Raw genomic sequence first — 19271 nt, forward strand, 5'->3', positions numbered from 1 at the left:
ATGTTAAGAAAAGAAGCCAGAAAGCTACGAACATTCTGCTCTTTTGCTCAGGGGCCATCCTTATTAGTCTAAACCTGTCCCCAGCTGCAGCCATTTAGCCTGTTATCTTGATGGCAGGTGGATAACCTTAGTGTCATTCTGGTGACCACACAAAGTTTATTTACATAAACTCAGATGTTTATTTGCAGTATTAACAGGGTATGATAAGAACCAACCAACCCCAGTAACCCACTCTTTCTGTTTACTTAGCTATTGCTCCTGAAAAACAGCTAAAATGCTGTCAGACATTCCTTTTCCATTTGGTTTTTAAAAAGCCTTCTAATTCAGGGGGCCTTTTTTTGTCCAATTATGAAACCTTTCATTGTACTAGCACTCTGCTGTAGTTTTTTCTCTAGCAGAGCTACCCCTCTTCCATTTGAGTTTTTGGACTGTGATGACCCTGATGTCTTTAAAGCTGTCGACACAGCACTGAAGAAATACAATGGAGACAGAGCAACTGGTAATCAATTTGCTCTATACATGGTGATGGAAGCCAAGAGAACTGTAAGTAGACTTTACAAAAAAAAAAAAAATGTTGGAATTGTTTATGCACTCTGAATCAGATTATCTTCATCTTGTTCATAAGAAAGCAAGTATGACAGCAAAGTGTCTTCCAAAAATCTTTTAAAAAATCCAAGAAATGACTTGCACAGTAAGATACTCATTACCATGACAAGCAGGGATGTATATTATGTTCTTATCAACGGAACTGTGTGTGCTGGTGAATTGCTTGTTAATGCAAGGACTAAAGAATAGAAAATTTCTATCACTAATACAACTTGTCTTACTAGTCCATTCCGTTTTCTCCTTTCTGTGTTGGGAATTCTACCCTCTTCCATCATCAGTAAGGTTTTCAGATCAATGACAAAACCACAATTACTAAAAAATCTGAATATTATCTTGACTTGGGAAGAGCTGGTATCACACATAAAAAAGAATGACCTGATAAAATTTGGCAATACTCTGAATAAATTGTTTGTGAATATTATTTGATTGACGCTAGTCCTGAGTCACAGATCTATCTAAAAGCACTAGGTGGTATTTTAGTCAAATAGGGTGACAGCTAAAATTACAGAAAAAAAGAATGAAACATGATCCTTTGCCTGGAGTCCTTCTGTATAGCATTAATCTAACAAAAGAGTATTTACCTCTGAGAGGCATACAAAGATGATATTACCATAATAATGACAACCATTACTTTACTTGAAAACAACATTAGCATTTTTTTCTACTGGATTGGATTTTCAGATGTAAAACACAAGAAACCCAGTGTCAGAGAGAATATTTTGCACTCCAAAATAACAAGACACTTTTACCCAGATAGAAATTGACCACAGAAAGGATATATCAGTTGCTAAAAGCCTTACAGTAAACTACCCACATCTGCTGGCACCTACCCTCTGGGTTTCCTGTTTTCAAACTGGGGAGATTTCAGCATGTAGTGACAAAGACTAAAATCTGGCAAACCCTTTATACAATTAATATTAAACAAATGAATAGTCCCACTGTCTTCACTGAACTACACACATCCTTAACAATAGCCAAATGCAAACAACCTTATATCAGAGCTGTAACACCACTTTCCTTTTGCTGATGTTACCAAAGGACAGATATTAGTTTCAGTATTTTATCTTAAACAATGTTCTATTTTTACAAATACATATTTATTGCAATTTTTATTCATCTTTCCTTCCCTAGATATCCATCTTTCCTTTTCTTAAAAGATGTGAGGTGGGAATCAATTATCACTTTGAATCATTGATCTGACTATAATGTTAAGTAAAAAACAGAGAAAAGGAATCTGCAATAGAGATTGCCTCATATTCGATATTCTTTTTCTAAAAAGCATATAGATTTTACTCATCACTAGTCTCACAATGTTGAATGCATTAATTAAATAGCTGGTTATTACATATTCATGTACATTCATTATTGATAAGGTAATAAAACATAAAAGCTGGCTGCTGAAAGACTGAACCTGCCCCAGTTAAAGGCATAGCTGTTCATAATAATAATGAAATAAACCAACAACAAATAATATTCAGAAACAATGTCTTTTCTCACTTATTTTGTTTATTCACTGAGCTGATTTATTGCAGATTTAAAACACTGTAACAGAGAACAGAATTCGGCTCCTTTTAAGTCCACATCACAGATAGTATAATCTGATGCAGCTCCATAAATGTCAATTTATACCTGCTGAGGATTAAGTCCATTATATTTTTTTTGAGACCCTTTCATCCCATTTTACAACCTGCAACCATTATGTTGGGTACCTCTATACCTCTTTGTAGTTGTAGCAGTATATAACAAGAATTGAGACAACAGAATATAATTCTGTGTCTACACCAGTGTAAACCCAGTATATTCCACCCACATCAGCTCAGCTTCTCTTTCTTGATACCACTAAGGCAAGAATTATCATTTAATTCTCCCAGCAGTATCATTTGAGGATAACCAGTGTTAAAGTGCAGCAACTGCCTGTGTTTGTATTTGAAAAGGCATATTGGCTGAGCATTTTTAGTGGCTGTAAAAGATTAGTAACTTCTGGCTTTATATCTCCTATAAAGGATGAACCACAAACCTTGCAGTGTGTTGATGTTACCTGCAGGCACAGGCTTACTACTCAGTTTATGGCAAGGAGAAAATGACCCCTTCTGATTTACCAGCATCAGAAACACTTTCACTAGCCAGGCCAAACTTTGCTTAATACTTTGTCTGTATTTCATCTTACGGGATTCCTGAAACTACCCTCATGAGCAGTTCTGCCTTTAATGCCTGTAGGAAAACTGCAGGCACCACCACAGGCTGTCTCCAGAGCATATGCCTTCCTTGCCCCTTTCTTCTGAGTAGGCAGGGCAGTTAAGTACCCTGTTACCCCAGAGTAAAGGCAGTTTGGGCACTGCCAGGCTGCCTGAGGGTTGCTGGCTGCTGTTTCTGGGCTGCCTGTAGAGTTGTACAGAAGGGAAGTAGACAGATCTGGGAGGAGGCCAAGAGTGAGAGTGAGGGAGTCAGACAGGAGCACAGTCCAAGCTGGTAATTATGCTAACCATTGAAGCAGCAACCCAAATTTGCTTATTTGGAGTACATTTGAATATGAGTATAAAACCTAACCACTTCTTTCTGGTTTTAAAACCCTTGGTACTACCAGTTAAAATGAAAGTAGTTGAGCATACCATATCTATTGTATCAACTTATTGTAATTGTAGGTAAGGCCTCAGTAATATAATTAGATAAGTTAATTATTGAACTACCAAGATTTGGGAGACCTTGCATGGAGGCCACCAGCTAATGTGAAACCATACTATAAAATATAAGGTAACCAATGGAGAGTATTTACCTTTTGAAGCTCTTATCTTTTCACTTGATTTATTACTATGCAAATGTCGACAGGCATATTGTTTTTATGCAGGCAGGTCCTGACACACAATTCTATATGAAATATCGAATACATGAAACCACTTGTGCCGCTGAAGAAAATAAACTGTGGCAAGATTGTGATTACAAAGTACCTGCAGAAGCTGTAAGTATCTGTCCTCTTTAAAAGCTCTCTGTATAGAAACATCAGCATAATGACCAGGACTGCATTTGCCTGGGGAAAAATATAGTAGAGAATTTAACTGTTTTAGCTGTGTTGCTTTTGAGAGCTTATAGGCTAAAGTACAGTACAGAAATGTTTACAACTCTGAAGTTAACCATTATAATCATAAGTTTACCATTATAATCTTGAATATGTGCAGAAGGGAACATTTCAGCACTTCAGTATAAAGGTTCTCAATAAAGTCAACGTAAGATACGTGCACTGTGAGAGTGTGAGGGCTGCAATACTTTGTTAATTATGTATAATGGAAACTTGCACAACCAAACTGACTTCAGATCTGCACCAACAAAAATACTGACATGGAAGCCACTATGGCAGAAAATTTACTAGAGGGCTTTTAGCAGTGCAAAGCATGTCTGGCTCATGCTACTAGAGAGCACCTAGAGGAGGTACAATTGGGGCACAGACAGCATGCAGGAACACTGCACATTTCCAGTGGAAGTCACTGTTATTTCACCCAGTACACAATGCAAAGAAAGGGTTAATGGTGATAATACCATTTGAATCAATGTCAAATGCCATGGTCATTGCTGCATATCTTGTACTAGCAGAGAGACAATTAGGTAAATACACAATTTATACAGACTATTTATGCAGATGTGTTCATTTCCATTATTCTGACTGTAAATTCTTTAGTTAATTAATACGCATCAATCATGATACAAAGCAATCTTTCAAATTATCTGCTCAGTTCATCCCCTACTCTCCCCACAATCAACAAAACCATTCCTTTTCCAGTAATAAAACAGCAAATTAGACATTACTACAAATGTACATATGAACTTGTTCCCCAAACTCAACTTGCAACTGTCAACTTTGTTGAATAGCTAGAAGAATATATAGCACTGTATTTTTCTTCAGCAAGTTTAAGACAAATGTTGTCATGTATTTTTGCAGAAAACAGGAGAATGCACAGCTCAAGTTCACATGAATAACGCTGAAAAAACAAGTAATGTTTCACAAGATTGCAAAATTTTTCCAGGTATGTAACTGTTTGGGGCAGCATTCAACAAGTACATTGACAAATAAGAATGAGAAAAATACAATACTGAGACTTTCAGGTAATTTTAAAGGTAGGAGCTCCTCATCATTCTATTCAGACATTTACAGATAATCTTCCATAAGCAACTACATGTTAAAGATAAAATTTCACTTCACTGTTATACACATATAGGCTAAGTCAGTGAAATACTGGCAGTTTCTACGTAGGGTAATAAAAACTGACACATGCGTGTGTAGTAAGTTTCTTCAAACACTGGAATTATACTAAGTTAAAATGAATTTGCTTAAGACCAAAAGCATATCAGTAACTTAGAAACTAGATAGAACTTGTCATGCTTTTATCTTCTGTCCTTACTTATTCAAGTATAAAATTGTGCGAGAAATCATTAGAAAAAACCTTTATATGACAAAATTGTACCTTAATTTTCTCGAAACTAAAAATGACTAAATTATTTCTGTTAAAGTTTACCAAAACAAATATTTATTCCCAACCAAAAAAGGACAAAAAAATTTTCATTTACAAAATAAAAATCTAGCAGCGATATAATTATGTAAGAGACACTATGATATCTTTTAGACCTTAACAGTAAGCAGTACTACATTTCTTTTCTGTAAGACATGCATATATGACTATTATGTTAAAATAATAATTTCCTTTATTAGAAAGAGATCACATTGTTTTAAAGCTTTGCAACTGAGATCTCTATGTGCCTATGCCTAGTCTTCATGTAAGACATAGCCAAGCTAGTTTTAAAATACCCATCTAACTGGTAGCAGGGAGCTAAGTGCATATTAACTACAGAAATATTTACCATGATTTGTAAGATGTTTGGCAGCTTATCTTTGGGTTTTGTTCCTAGTTATCTTGTTTAAAACTTAAATGGCTATACCTCCAGCCAGTGTCCTTCTAGGAATTGCAGTACATACAAACTCCATGTTCTGCTACTGAATAACGCTGCTTGGTTTAGATGCATTTGTAGGGCAATGGTGACATCTAGTTGCCAGTAAAAGGTGTGTGAAACCCACAGAGAATGCATGGGAAATTTGCATTTGAATCTTTGCTTAGAAAGCTAAAAAAATACATAAATTAAATGAATCATGTATTCAGCCTAAGAAGCTCATCTTTTCTTACCAAGTTATAGCAACTCTGAAAAAAGAATACACATTTGTTCAGCACTTATGAAAATGCTGAGACCCTAGTCGGTTTAGAACTGGGTATACTGTTGTTTTATTATCTCCTTTGTGATTATTCCCTGAAAACATGGTCACATTTTTCTGTAACATGTATATATTTGCCATTAGTGAGTCAAAATAAGTGATGCTAGAAATACGAAGGGCCAGACTTTGTTCAAGTACCCATTGGAGAGCTAAGACTAAACAGTATTGCTTACACTGAGATATTCCAAACGTACAAAGGAGCCAAATCAAATCCAAAGGATTCAAACATAGAGTGAAACAATAGACCTTAACCAGTGAGGGATTTCTCCACCATGTTAGATACCATACTTTTCAGCCTTCTCGGCGGAACAGTTTGATCACACTGACCCTGGACTGTTTTCCTGGCTGGTTCAAGTTGGCATAACTTCATTTAAGCCAGTTTATGCCAGCTGAGGATCAGGCACACAAATTTTACTTCAATTCCATAGAGACCACATACTGTCCCACTTTCATTCTCAAGCTCACTGAATCATGAAATTAATTTATGTACTGAACTATAAAATTAATTTATGAAAATCCAATCCATGATTACTAGAAAGGAAAGAGAGTTAATAGGATTAGTAGTAGGAAACAGAAGTTTGAGCATCCCCATCAAGCTTGTCTATCCACAGCCAATCCAGTTGCTTAAGCCTGAAGGTACCACCAAGTGGTAACTGGCAGCCACAGTGACTAGCAGAGGGAGTTCAAACAACACAGCAGCAGAATAGTTCAGCTACGGTCCCTGAGGAGCTCAGAGTCAGAGCAGTTCACATGGGTGAGCCAAAACACTCCTGTCAAAGTCCCCATCCTGAAACATGGTGAGGATAGTAAGCAGCTGCACACAGTGGGTGAGCTTTGAAACATTTGAATAACATCTCCTTAGTTGTAGCTTCCACTGGTTCTTCCCTGACTGAATGACAGGTGACCCTTCCTTAGTGGTGTCAAAACTACATGCAAGGTTTTTCAGAGATTGTATGACTCCTGAACTCACTCTGAATGAAGTTTGCTGCTGAAACCATGCCTGGATCCAAATGTCACGGATGCCCCCCCCCCCAAACCAAAGCATGTTTCTAAATACAATTAATGTCTTTGCAGGCCCTGAAACTGAAATTGGGATTTTGCTGATCACTCCAATTAAAAGCTCATTGAACCTTTTCTCTCATTTCCAGACGGGAAAAATTAAAACCTGAGACTGTTTTACATGAAGCCCTATGTTTTTTGGTTTGTTTCTTTTCCAGCTACACCAAAGATAACACTTACTGAGGGTACCTGTCTTGGATGCTTCCATCCTATACCAAGTGACAGTTCAGAAGTGTCAGAAATTCTGAAAAAAGCCATTCAAAAGTTTAACAGGCACAGTGCTGAACTTGCCCTTTTTAAGCTGGTGGAAATAAAAGAAGCTAAAAGACAGGTTTGTCTATGATTTTTCTCTAAACTTTACCAAAAAAAACCCCCAAACCAGGTACCTTAGTTGTTTTATGTACACATTTCTGATTTTAAGGTGGCTTATATTTCATAATAAAAGCATATGAAATGCACACAGAGTATAGACCCTGTAAATAATTCTCTTCATTTATAAGGAATCATAAATGGTTACCTGCTGGATTTTCAGAGCTGTCAACTTCACAAACTGATAGTAAACATATTTTTTTCTTTATCTGCAGTTGTATCTAACCAGTGTTTAGCACTGGTTTATTTGCATTCAGTGCTGACACAGGCATCTTATGTCATCTCAGATGCTCTTGGGTATTCCGCTTGGCCTCTCCCCGAAGCTCCAGCAGGAGCAGATCTCTCCTAGGTTCTGTGCCAAAACTGCCAGCCTGCACAGATGTCTCATACTCTACAGCCTCTCAAACAGCAGCCGGCATCTATGTTTTTGCAATGCAATAGGACCCATATGTCATCAGCTGCTATATGCTATAGAATGGGTAAACCCCATATAGGAAAAATGGGTAAGAAAAACAAAAAGCCAGCATGTCGCTTGCTGAAAGATTTCTGCATACAGAAATATCTGCTTTGCAAGAAATGACTGCTCAGGTCGCAGAAATTCTGTGTCATCTGGTATTTCATGCAACAACTGTTTCCCTGTGAAAGGACTGGTGTGATGTTGCTAGAAAGCAAAGTTTCTTATTTGGTTTTTAACTGGTATATAAGCTGACACCAAATACAGGCCCTTTTCTTTGAATATGTATGTGTTTACTTAGCCAAAAAGCATCTTCTGGTCTCATGTCAGTTTGACCCATGATTTAATTCAGACTGTCCTCTTTTTATTTACTGGTGGCAACGATCCTCTTAGCTGAAAGACAAGCTTACACAACATTTAAGCCACATGACAAAATGTCACAGACAGACTGTAGTCCAGCAGCTAGGAAGAGAACCATCATGTCACTTCTGGTAAACAGAGCCTAGTCGGAGCCCTCCACTGTAACTGATCTGGCATGGAAGGTTCCTATATTTGATTCTTGTTTCCACTTTTTAGTCCAACACTACCTGACCCAACACTGTGATGTGGAGAGATTTCATGGGTGAGAAGCAGTAGCCACAGTGAGGAAAACTGAACTGCTTCCTGGAGAGAAAATGAAAAAAAGGGTCACAAATCTGGACAAAACAGTGGGTGGGGGAAGGTAAAGCCCAAGGCAGACACAATTATAGGTAGATGATAAATGCAGGACACTCAATAACAAATGATGCCAGCAGTATAAAGTTACATTATTCAGATACTGTTTTCCTATGTCCCCTGCTCAGGAACATAGGAATTGCCAAGCTGTATTAGTGTAGTCATCTATCTAGACCAGCTTCCTGTCACTGGGAGTAATACGTAACAGATAGTTTGGAGGAAAGTGCAAGAAACCAAGCACTATGAGGCTGCAGGCTTGCCATGAGAAGTGGAATCCAAACACAGAGTGCACTTCTAATATATGCATGACTGACTGCTTACTTTTTGTATCACAAGGACAAGATTTTTTTTGCTGTCCATGAACACTCTACGGCTCAATGACTGCAAAGTGATTTAATGGATGGAAGACACTAGAAGAGTAGTTTTGCTTTCTTTGCTAATCACATTTAACAGTCTAACTTCCAAGTTTGTATTGGTTTACATAATGCATCTCTTAAATATCTGTTGCAGGTGGTAGCTGGATGGAATTACATAATTAAATATGAAATTGAGGAGACTAATTGCTCCAAAGACCAGTTTCAAGATTTAACTCCAGAGTGCAAAACTACTTCTAGAGGTGTAAGTAATCGTCAAAATCTGTTTATCAAGAAAATATCACGTTAACAAATAATCATTGAGATCTGACTCAAGAAAATACTTATAGTCTTGCTTCACTTTGTGAATGAAGTTTAAATCCAGGCTTATAGATAACTGTCTATTCATGCAATTAGAACAACATCCATGTCTTCTCCTGAATCAGCGACTAAGATGACCACTGAAATGTTTACAGATTACTCTCTAGAATCTAAACAGTCTCACCCAAATAACAAATCCCTTGAGAAGTTCCTATCCAGATATTTAAGGAGTCACTCAGGTACAACCCAAAAACCAATAATTAAAATTAGCACCACTTTTCCAGCTTAAGACATATTTTCCAAGAAAAGTAAGTAGCTGAATTATTACTTAACCTCCACCACAGTCCAAAAAAGAGAGCTTCAAAAGAAATTTATTAACAAACATACAAACTCTAGCTAAACTGCTGCAAAACCGGGTACTTCCTTGGCTTCTTTGACCTGGAACAGAATTAACTGCACCAAAAATAGAGGGTTGCTCTCTCAACCAACCTCCCTGAACCAGCTCACCATGGGATCAGACAAATGCTTCTGCAAATACAAGGTAGAGGGCAGGAACACAGAGTCATAATGAACAGTGGTGGTAAATGGGAGGATCAACATCTGCTTTCTTCCAGCCCTGAAATATGAAGGCAATTTTAAGCAAGGCATCTACCACAGTTCCTTTAGAACACCTGAGTAAATACAAGAAACTGTTTGATTTGTTAATTGCATAATCTTCTTTTTGGTCTTTACAGTTTGAGACAGAAATTCTGGTGAGTTCTCCATAAAACAGGATTCTAGGTTGTAAACCTCCCCATTTCTTTCTGTAATGAACACATACAAATAGTTCATTTAGCTTCTGTTTTACGGTTTTATATTCTCTGAGTGGTCCTTTTGAACCCTCATCCTTTATTGGCTCTGCAGACTGTCTGGCAGGCTTCTTGCTCTGAGTATATTGAAGGAAAGAAGGAATTGTTAGTAGTATGCTTGACTTATTCTGTTAGCAGGAAGGTACTAGGATGTGAGCTTGTTCATTATTTCTAAATAATAAGGAGCTCTTTTGGATTTTTTACTCCAGCGTGTAGGTAAATGTGATGCCAAAGCATATCAAAATCTTCACGCAGAGATCATAGACATTGCAAGCCAATGCAAGCTTCCAGGTATGTCATAGGCACTATCAATTTTAAAAGTTCTGCAATTTTCAATGTTCTTTACAATTCTAAAAAAAGACAAAATAAAAATGCAAGAGATGAAAACAGATAATAACAAGAGAAAGTAATTCTTCTGGGACCAAAAAAGCACTGCCTCTTAATGAAATATTAACACAGATTTTTTTCACTTCCTACAAGTATTTCATATGCAGCTGAAAGTTACGTTTTATCATTTGTATACTGCCCTATTTCTATGACATGGACCTGGTTGCTGACTCTCATTTGGAGATTAACAGATACAAACTTGAAGAGTATAACTGTCCTACAAAAATTAATTCCTTTTCCACCACAATGACAAGCAAGTTAATATCACATTGTTTAAATAAGTAACTTCTAACTTTTCAAAGAGCTCCCATGTATTCTTTTGAAAAGCAAAGGAGATGAGGAATTCAAGATTTTGTCCAAAATTGGTAATTCACATATTGATACTATCATTGTTTATTTCATATTGCATGGCTAGACTTATATTTGATATGTTAGAGGCTTTTTTTTTCCTAGTAAATAAATTACTTAGAATTTATAAGTTCATTACAGTCAAACTCCCAAATCATTTTCTTATTATTACTTTTTCCTCCAGCCATCTATTTGGACACAGATTATCACAGCTCCAGAGCTTTAGAACAGGGAGTACAGTACCACTCCATGTAGTAAGTGCTGCATTCTCACCCATTCAGACTTGTTTTTCTTCCAGAAAGGATGATATTCCTCAATACACTCATTCATTGCCAATAACATGCACCTCTTGTTTCACCTGATTCAGGTCCTTCCATATTTGTAGATGTTCCCTTTCTTTATTTGCTAGCTACCTGCAGTTGGTATACATAATTCTTGTTTCTGTGAGAAAACTGTTGTTAAGTGTCCAGTGCGACACTAGGTGCTGATGCAGTGCTCTCTTAGATAACCAAGATATGATAATCGTGATCATATAAAACTCAAAGATATTTTGGTTTCATTTGATAGACCCAAGTATGAAGCATCACAGAAAGCAGGAGTTTATAACTGGTTTTCCCAGTCTTTATCTCCATTGAATCTTTTGTTCCTTAGATCTGAAGTCTGTTGGTTTCTTTCAGTTGAGGACACGGTAGTTCCTGCCACTTGCAGTGGTTGTCCGAAGACTATCCCAAAAGACAGTCCAGAACTGAAGGAACTACTGAAGGTTTCTATGGAGAAGTATAATTCGGAGAGCAATGATGATTTCTACTATAAAGGTGGAGAAATAGAAGCAGCGACAGTTCAGGTTGGGATATACCACAGAGATGAGGAACAGACATGGCAGTGTTATTGGTCTGAGCTGAATGTTAGCTAAAGTTTGTATTTAGATTTGAAATAATGTTTTTCTTTAAGTGTTGATACATGTGGTAACTGAAATATCCATGCAATTTTTCTTTCAAAATTGTAACCATCTTGGCTTGCATTCAGAAATTATTTAAAAATCTCCCATCTGTTGATTTTTTTATCTTTCTTAAAACATGATTGTAAAAGCATGGGAAAAAGTTTGACTTAGGGTATCTGATTTCTGTGTATCTACCCCACTCTTTACCAGCCTTTGTAACACACCTTAGACTTTTAAAGTAGAAAAGTAGAAAGTACCCACTTGATCCATGACACCAATACTCTGCATATTGTTTTAGGCACTGTCCACCCTACAGCAGCTGTAAGCTCCAAGAAATGGGGATTCCCAATTTCACTTAGAAATCTGTTAATTTATATACTGATTCTGCTGCTAGTAATACTCCAGCTAGATTCACAAGAGAACATCTGTGCATAACTTAAGATATACAGATGAATAAAGAAGAACAAGGAATCAAGAGGATAATATTAGTCAGCATTTGCATTTGCCTTGTTTACTGTTCCAACATATCAAAACAGAGGTTTAGGACAGAATTGAAAATAAGACAGTGGAGTAGTTCAGAAAATACTTTGTCAACAACTTCTCCTGAGCTTGAGGGGTACCACTGGAGAAGGCACTAAAAGCACATCAGAGGTTTTCTGAATAACTCACGTTAGCTTACTAGTAATATCTGTGCTTTTTCTTCTTTTAAACCTTTTTTCTTCTTTCAGACTTTTTTCTTCTTTCAGACTTTTTTCTTCTTTCAGACTTTTTTCTTCTTTCAGACTTTTTTCTTCTTTCTCACTTTCCATATTGTGATTGATATTAGCATGCATACATTTTAAAAATAGACTTAAAAGAGACAGAATTTCATGTTTTGTCTGCTGTCTCTGAAGCAGGATATATTATCTTGGGCTCTGTAAAAAATACCAAGAGAACTCATACCAGGCACATTCCTGAACCCATGCAGTTTCTCTCCTTAATGCATCTGGCAAATACATTCATTTTCAACTGAGCCTGTTCATCACACACTTCATTTTACTCACATTCCACTTTTCTTACATCATATTTGGCTCTCTACAGTGGTATCTCTAATGATTTCATTTGTTATTAATGAAATTACTACAGGCATCCAATAAAACAAAGCCAAAACTGTGGGCCTGATAGTATTCTGACCTTTCTGATTCCTTCAGTTTCAATGCTGGAATTTTTGAGAATGGGAACTGGAGTAAATAAGTTAGTTGATTAGAAGCAGATAGGTTTGCTGCCAAATATTTTCATATTGTTCTTAACATATGTTGTCCCAGTGGTCAGGACTTATATTCTACAAGTAGCATAAGCCTGTAGAAAAACATCTTTCCTATGAATCCTTTTCAATAAAATGCCTTTACTAAAGAAAGCCTTCTTGCTAATTTTTCAGGTGGTTGCAGGACAAAACTACCATTTAGTATTTGCAATCCGGAAGACAAACTGCTCAAAGACAGAGTTCGAAAAATTTAATGAAGACTGTGAAGCCACATCAGACAGTGTAAGTAATGATGACGTTGCCAACTCTAATGTTCCTAATGGACAACTTCATTTGCACCAGAAATTATAAACACTTAAGTAAAATCACATCCTGAGTTCTGCTACCTCTTTCAGTGAACTTTTTTTTCAACAAGAAGGACACATTTCACTGTTTGTAACCCAAACCAGTGACAATGTTAGTAAAACATGAAGCTTAAACTGAGTCACTCCAACTGCAGAATCAGTGGTCACTGCAAAGTGAAAGGAACTGATAATAATGAATCAAAGAAAGGAGGGGAGGACACTGCTGCGAAATGAAATGGCTGCAATACTCTTTTCTCTGTGGACTTGCAGCTAAGGAAAACATGAGATTGGAGTGTTACTGGTGTGCAAAGGAATGATGTTTCTGAAGTACATGCTGGTGATACTGGGAAAACATGCTCCAGACACTGGAAAGTAATGCTGATAGGGCCAGGAACCATTGGCAAGGGAGTTGGTGAGAAAGAGAGTCTTTATTTCCCGTCTCTTTTCCCATCACAAGAACAGTACTTACCTGTGAGATTTTAAAATCTGTTAGTGCGGCAGGCACAAAATAAAAAAAAAATTAAAAAGCCTTTCTCTCTATCTCAATTTCCCACTTTTTAGCAGGAGAAATACCATCAGCAAACAATATTTCTTAGGAATATCATGAAGATTAAACAGATACGGCTCCAAAAGTGCTAGAGATGAAAAATCCAATTTTTCAAGGTCCGCTCTCCAATCCAAAGTTGAATTAAAGTGTTTACACAGGCATACTATAACCACAAAAATCTAAGCAGTGATGTTTCCCAATACAGAAGTCTTCATCACTAAGATGGATTTTATAGATATTTGGGTAAAGTTCCAAGTATATTTGTATTTTAAAGTATTACTAAAAAATCATAACTTTTTTTCATGCACAACTCTCTTCCTTTGTGTCTGATGTCTTGTTGCCTTAACGTGTTGATTTTTGTTTTGTCAACAGGCACCATTGCAATGTGAAGCACAAATTCACGTGATCCCATGGGAGAATAAAATCTTTCCCCAAGTTAACTGCTCTAAAGAACGCTCAGTGGTATGATTCCTTTTCATTATTCATCATCATAAATAGAGCACAGAACAAAGGCTGTCATTAAATTCTTTATCCATTCCAAATAATCTCATATTTTGTACCAAAAATAAAGGAACACATAGATCTTTTAACAACCTTAATAATGCCACATTCCTCCCTCTCACCCTCTAACCTCAGCAACTTGTTACATCAAGGTCAGTTTCATTACAAGGTGAGACAGTGGACAACACAGTGATTACAGAAATAGAAAGGCAATAGGACAGAGAGAACATTCTGCCTGTTGACTGCTCCTCTGCATTATCAGTTAAGCTCTAAAGTATCGAGCCCCGTCAGCTCCTTTGAATTACTATTCATACTAGGTTTAAAAATTGAGAAAAAAAATGTATTTGGCAACACAATAATTATACCCCACAGATTTCAAAAGCATCTGCGAATCTTTTCATATTAGTAGAGTAGCAGATCTCCTGCCACAAGTTGTCAATCTCTGCAGAAAGATTTTTCAGTTTTCTTCCTGCCCAGCTCCACAATTAACTAGCCCTGAACATGGGTCAGTTTGAAAATTTCAGAGTGGAATATAAATCTTTTTTTATTATCAGAACTTTTTTAGTTCAGATGATTGCAGGTTTTTTAATAAATACAGGGGCTCCCATGTTCCCCAGTGAAGAAGAGAAGATACACTGAATAAAGTGAGATTGATTAACTTGCATTCCTAATCAATAACTTCACTGTGCTCAGCACCTTCATAACTACCTATTTATTCATTATGTATCAACTAATAAATGTCTCGCCTCTTTATTTTCACTACAATATTGTATTTGCATCAACTTTCAAATTTAGCTCCATCCCAAGCAACCCTGATTTACAGCTAGATAATGATCAGACACTTTGGTGGACAGAAATTAAACCCATGTTGGATAGTGACTGTACAGCATGCATTCAGTCTTTGTCTTCTAGTTGAACAGCAATGGGGAAATAGAGATTACTCAGTAAGAACTGAATGTTTCATATTATCAGCTTTAACCTATATTTGTTATTTCTAAGCAGTCTTATGAAATGCATGTGACAAATCTAGAAAAAAAATTTAATAGTTACATTTCATATAACAAAATGACCCAGATCTTTTGTATATTCTGGTATTGAGACTACTCAGAGATGTGTTAGCCTTTAGCATAAATTGGTTTTATACATTAGACTGTTATACTCTAACAGGCGCAGGGACATTTAGTCCTAGAAATCAACTAACTGTATTGTTCATAAATTAAAACCAGTACACCTATTTTCCTCTCTATAGTATTATTCCCATATTAAACTGACAGAATTTCAGTGATATATCAATTGTTCTTCTAACATGTAACTGCTAAAATACTCTGGAATTATTTGGGAGGATGTTTATGCTTCCATACTTATCACAGATAGAAAAGATAAATATTTAGTTTACTTTAAAAATCTGATATTTTTGCTAAATGACTCATACTGCAATGAGCCAACTTCTGTATTTCCCAAATCTGGAGCTATTTTTACTTGTTCATGTAACAAATATGGCTATTATTGCAATGTTTTTTAGACTGTACTTCTAAGAATGCCTCCTGGATTCACACCTTTGCGAAGCTTTGCTACGCTAGACCAGCCAAATCAAATTTCATGCTCTGATGAAAATGAAGAAGGGCAAAGACCTGGCAAAGAAATCAGAAAAGATGGTGGACAGGAACCAGAAGGTGAAGGTGAACATAAGCATAAACACAGGCATGAACATGAGCATAAACCCGGGCATGAACATGAGCATAAACCCGGGCATGAACATGAGCATAAACACGGGCATAAACATGAGCATAAACACGGGCATAAACACAGGCATGGATATAAAAAGGATCACGAGTCTGACAAAAGGCATAGGCATGAAATTGGTTGTGGGCACAGAACTGGCCATGGGTGTGGGCATAAAAAACACGGTAAAAATGGTAAACATAAACACCCAACCCCCAAATCTTCTCAGGAGTCCAATGAAAGGGGTTTTAATCAAAACGAAACCATCCCATCATACAGTGCTGAAACAGCATCAGAGCTAGTTAATCCAGGGGTTGCAAGAAAGGAAACCAGTACACCTGCAGAACCACTAACTCTTCCTGATACATCTTTATTTAATGGGTTGCCAGATCGCACAGAATCTCTTCTCCCCAGATGTCCTGGAAAGCCATGGAAACAAATCATGGACCTTCCAGCTCCTTCTGGTTTTCCCAGAGAATTCACAAATGAAGATCTCTTGCCTTCTGCAGCAGAAAACATCAATCCAGCAACAGAAAGCTCAACACCTCCCCAAACCAAAGACTTTGATATCTCAGATGCTTTACCATAATTCAAATATCACAGGATCCTTTTCAGAAATTATACATAGAAAAATAAGAAAAATACTGCCTTTTGAAATGTACAAAATGAAGAGGCAAAAGCTCCTATTCTGTTAGCTAAGATACTCAGGTAGGTCAGCAGCACTTCAGGGGACCTAAGACCATATGGCAATGCTCTGTATTTGCATATATATATGCAAAGATGTAAATCAGGCAATGGCACCAATGATTCAGAACCAGGCTAGTAAAGGGACCAGGCATGTCAACAGCTTTCTGCTGCAGAAGTTAAAATTGTATCTCATCTGCCTCAAGTTGCTATAAGCACAAAGTGAATCACTGCATCAAATCTCACTGTGTTATGTTTAAAACAATGGCACAAAAAATTTCGCAGATTACATGAAGAATCTCAACCAAATATGTGTAAGACAAAAGCAAGCCAATATAGAGCAAGGATGCCTTTCTTAGATATCTGAAATAATATTTCTCTAATTTACTGGAGTGAATCTTTTAAAGAACAAAATAAAATAAAGGAACCAGTTTTACCTGCCAATTTCTTTAAACAAGCTAATATTACCACCAGCCTATCACTAGCAGGTTGTTCTGTTGAATGAGATAACAGGGACAGCTGAGTGAATTCTAAATAAAGCAGGTTTATTATTCCCTATGCATATTATGTTAACTACACAGTAGAGGCACTATGACTGAGAGATTTTGATGTGGCAGAGGTGCACAAATATTACAGATCAGATTACAAAATTGCAAACACTTGAGTTACCTAAAATATGTCTGCCTTCTTCCATTATTAGGTTGTGCATAATTTAGAGACTGGACTGAATTTCTATCCTGGGTAACTTCCAAATGTTAAGGTTTCGGTGGGATACATCAGCTAAAAAGCACCAGATATTTCTGGCAAATTAAAATGTTTTCCCTCTGTGTGGATCCAATAATTTATTCAGCTGAAAAAACACCCAGCAATAAATATACTTTAATGCCAGATCAGTTCCCCAATTTGAACCACTACTTGGTCCCATAAAAGGTTATTGAAAGAGTAAGGTGCTACAAATGGGAACACTTCACCAATTTTGTTGTAAAAGACCACACTGCTTGAAACCACAGTATAAGTATCCTCCAACACATCTGTAGAGACAAAAAGGATATTCTCTGAAATTGTTCATTCCAGCTGCTGGGATTGCTGTGGCATCAAGAATATATACTCAACAGATGGGAATGTGTCCTTCTTTTGTGTACTATGCTTCTATTGCCATCAACTCACAGGTGAGGAAGAACTAGATAGATGAAGACTACTTAGAGAACGCAAAACAGATGGATCAACAGGATCAGGAGGTCTTGGCACAAAAGGTCCAGGAGGATTGAAGGAGAAGATAGCTACAAGGAAAGGTCAGAAGACATAGAAGTGGAAAGGACAGAAGCAGGGTGGAACAATATGGACAGGGTGAAAGGAACGAGAGAGAAAAGCAACTTAGTGGCAAAAATGGAAAGAGAGTGAATGGGATGGAGAAGTGACATGGTAGAGGTAGCATGGCCAAGAAGCAAAAAAGGACAGGAACTGGAGAGGGGACATAAGAGCAAAAATAAAAAGGAAAAGACCTATGCAGGAGGGTCTCTCCAATCATGACAGGACAGTCCCCTAGACATCACAGAACTGAACTCATACTTCCTGAATCTAAACATTCCCTGACAGCATAGGGACATTTCCCCTCTCCAGTACCTGGTTCCTACAGAGGTAAACAACCTTCTGTGTTCAGTTACTTCCTCAGCTCATTTGGTAGATAACCACACTGTGAGTGAAAGAACTCAGCCCTGCTGATAATCCCTGTTGAGGGAGAATCACTATGATTTTGCACGTGCAATTTCTTCTTCTTCATTTTTTCTAATTGCATTAAAAGCTGCATTAAAAGCTACATTAAAATTATATTTTAAAAGCCATAAAGTCCAAAATTAGAAACTGTCCCTGTAAGTATAAATTCAGCCTGGTTATGTGCATCTAAACATTTTTTTAACACAGTGTAACTGGCTGCCATATAGGCATATATTAGATAGATAGATAGATAGATAGATAGATAATTGTCTCTCATGACTGGTGATATATAATCAGAACCACTGTACTTCCTTTCCTTTTGAAAACAAAGTTACCAATCTTTAAGAAGTCATACAACTTAGCTGGAGCCCCATTTTAAGGAAAGATAAAATAGTAGTAACTCCTGGATCTACCACTAATCAAATCCTTCGTTTTTTTCTTTCATTCCTTTCCTTGCAGGATGAAATGCAAAGTCTATCTTTTCTTTTTAGCACATGACAAGTGCTAAAGCAAAGTCTTGAGAGTTATCTTTAGTTGTTTGCTTCTTTTCTTTTTTTCTGAATATTGACTGGTATGATTTTGGCTATTACTGGGAACTCTTTGTGTATGCTCTATTATTAAAAGGCATATAAGCTCAAAACAGATTTTCTTTAAATTACTGTAGAATTCAAGTAATTCACGCAAAATTACAATAAAAGAAATAAAGATGCAAAGATGAGAAAAACAAAGTTTTCTTCCCATCTCCAATTTCCCTCATCTGAAGTCACACTCTAGGCATATTTTCCCCTACACAGCACACGTACATGACCACAAGTAGTGAGACATAGACTGAATGGTCAGAGCAGGGTAATAAAAGCCAAAACT

General features: G+C 36.9%; 1 protein-coding gene and 1 long non-coding RNA gene across 4 annotated transcripts in view; one reads left to right on the plus strand and one right to left on the minus strand.

Moving 5' to 3' along the window:
- Positions 1-19271, minus strand: part of LOC138686900 (uncharacterized) — a 131815-nt gene that overhangs the window by 98742 nt on the left and 13802 nt on the right. The window lies entirely within an intron of this gene.
- Positions 270-19135, plus strand: KNG1 (kininogen 1). Of its 3 annotated transcripts, none has more exons than XM_069792601.1 (11): positions 275-543; positions 3452-3562; positions 4538-4622; positions 7078-7250; positions 8967-9074; positions 10188-10269; positions 11391-11557; positions 13071-13178; positions 14160-14249; positions 15811-15961; positions 16400-19135. In XM_069792601.1, the coding sequence occupies exons 1-11, from the start codon at positions 349-351 to the stop codon at positions 16597-16599; spliced, it is 1470 nt and encodes a 489-aa protein (XP_069648702.1). In that variant the 5' UTR covers positions 275-348; the 3' UTR covers positions 16600-19135. The 3 variants fall into 3 exon arrangements, with proteins under 3 accessions (XP_069648700.1, XP_069648702.1, XP_069648701.1); XM_069792600.1 differs by having other exon boundaries at positions 276-543; positions 15811-15967; XM_069792599.1 differs by having other exon boundaries at positions 270-543; positions 15811-19135.

Source organism: Haliaeetus albicilla, chromosome 9, assembly GCF_947461875.1.
Source record: "Haliaeetus albicilla chromosome 9, bHalAlb1.1, whole genome shotgun sequence".
In the NCBI taxonomy this organism is placed as follows: domain Eukaryota; kingdom Metazoa; phylum Chordata; class Aves; order Accipitriformes; family Accipitridae; genus Haliaeetus; species Haliaeetus albicilla.

What these genes read in the sequence shown, in the direction of transcription:
- KNG1 (XM_069792599.1), top strand. Translation starts at nt 349, where the DNA reads ATGAAACCTTTCATTGTACTAGCACTCTGCTGTAGTTTTTTCTCTAGC. An exon ending in AGATTGCAAAATTTTTCCAG is followed by an intron (nt 4,623 to 7,077) that starts GTATGTAACTGT and finishes TTTCTTTTCCAG; the next exon opens with CTACACCAAAGATAACACTT. An exon ending in GCAAAACTACTTCTAGAGGT is followed by an intron (nt 9,075 to 10,187) that starts GTAAGTAATCGT and finishes TTTTTACTCCAG; the next exon opens with CGTGTAGGTAAATGTGATGC.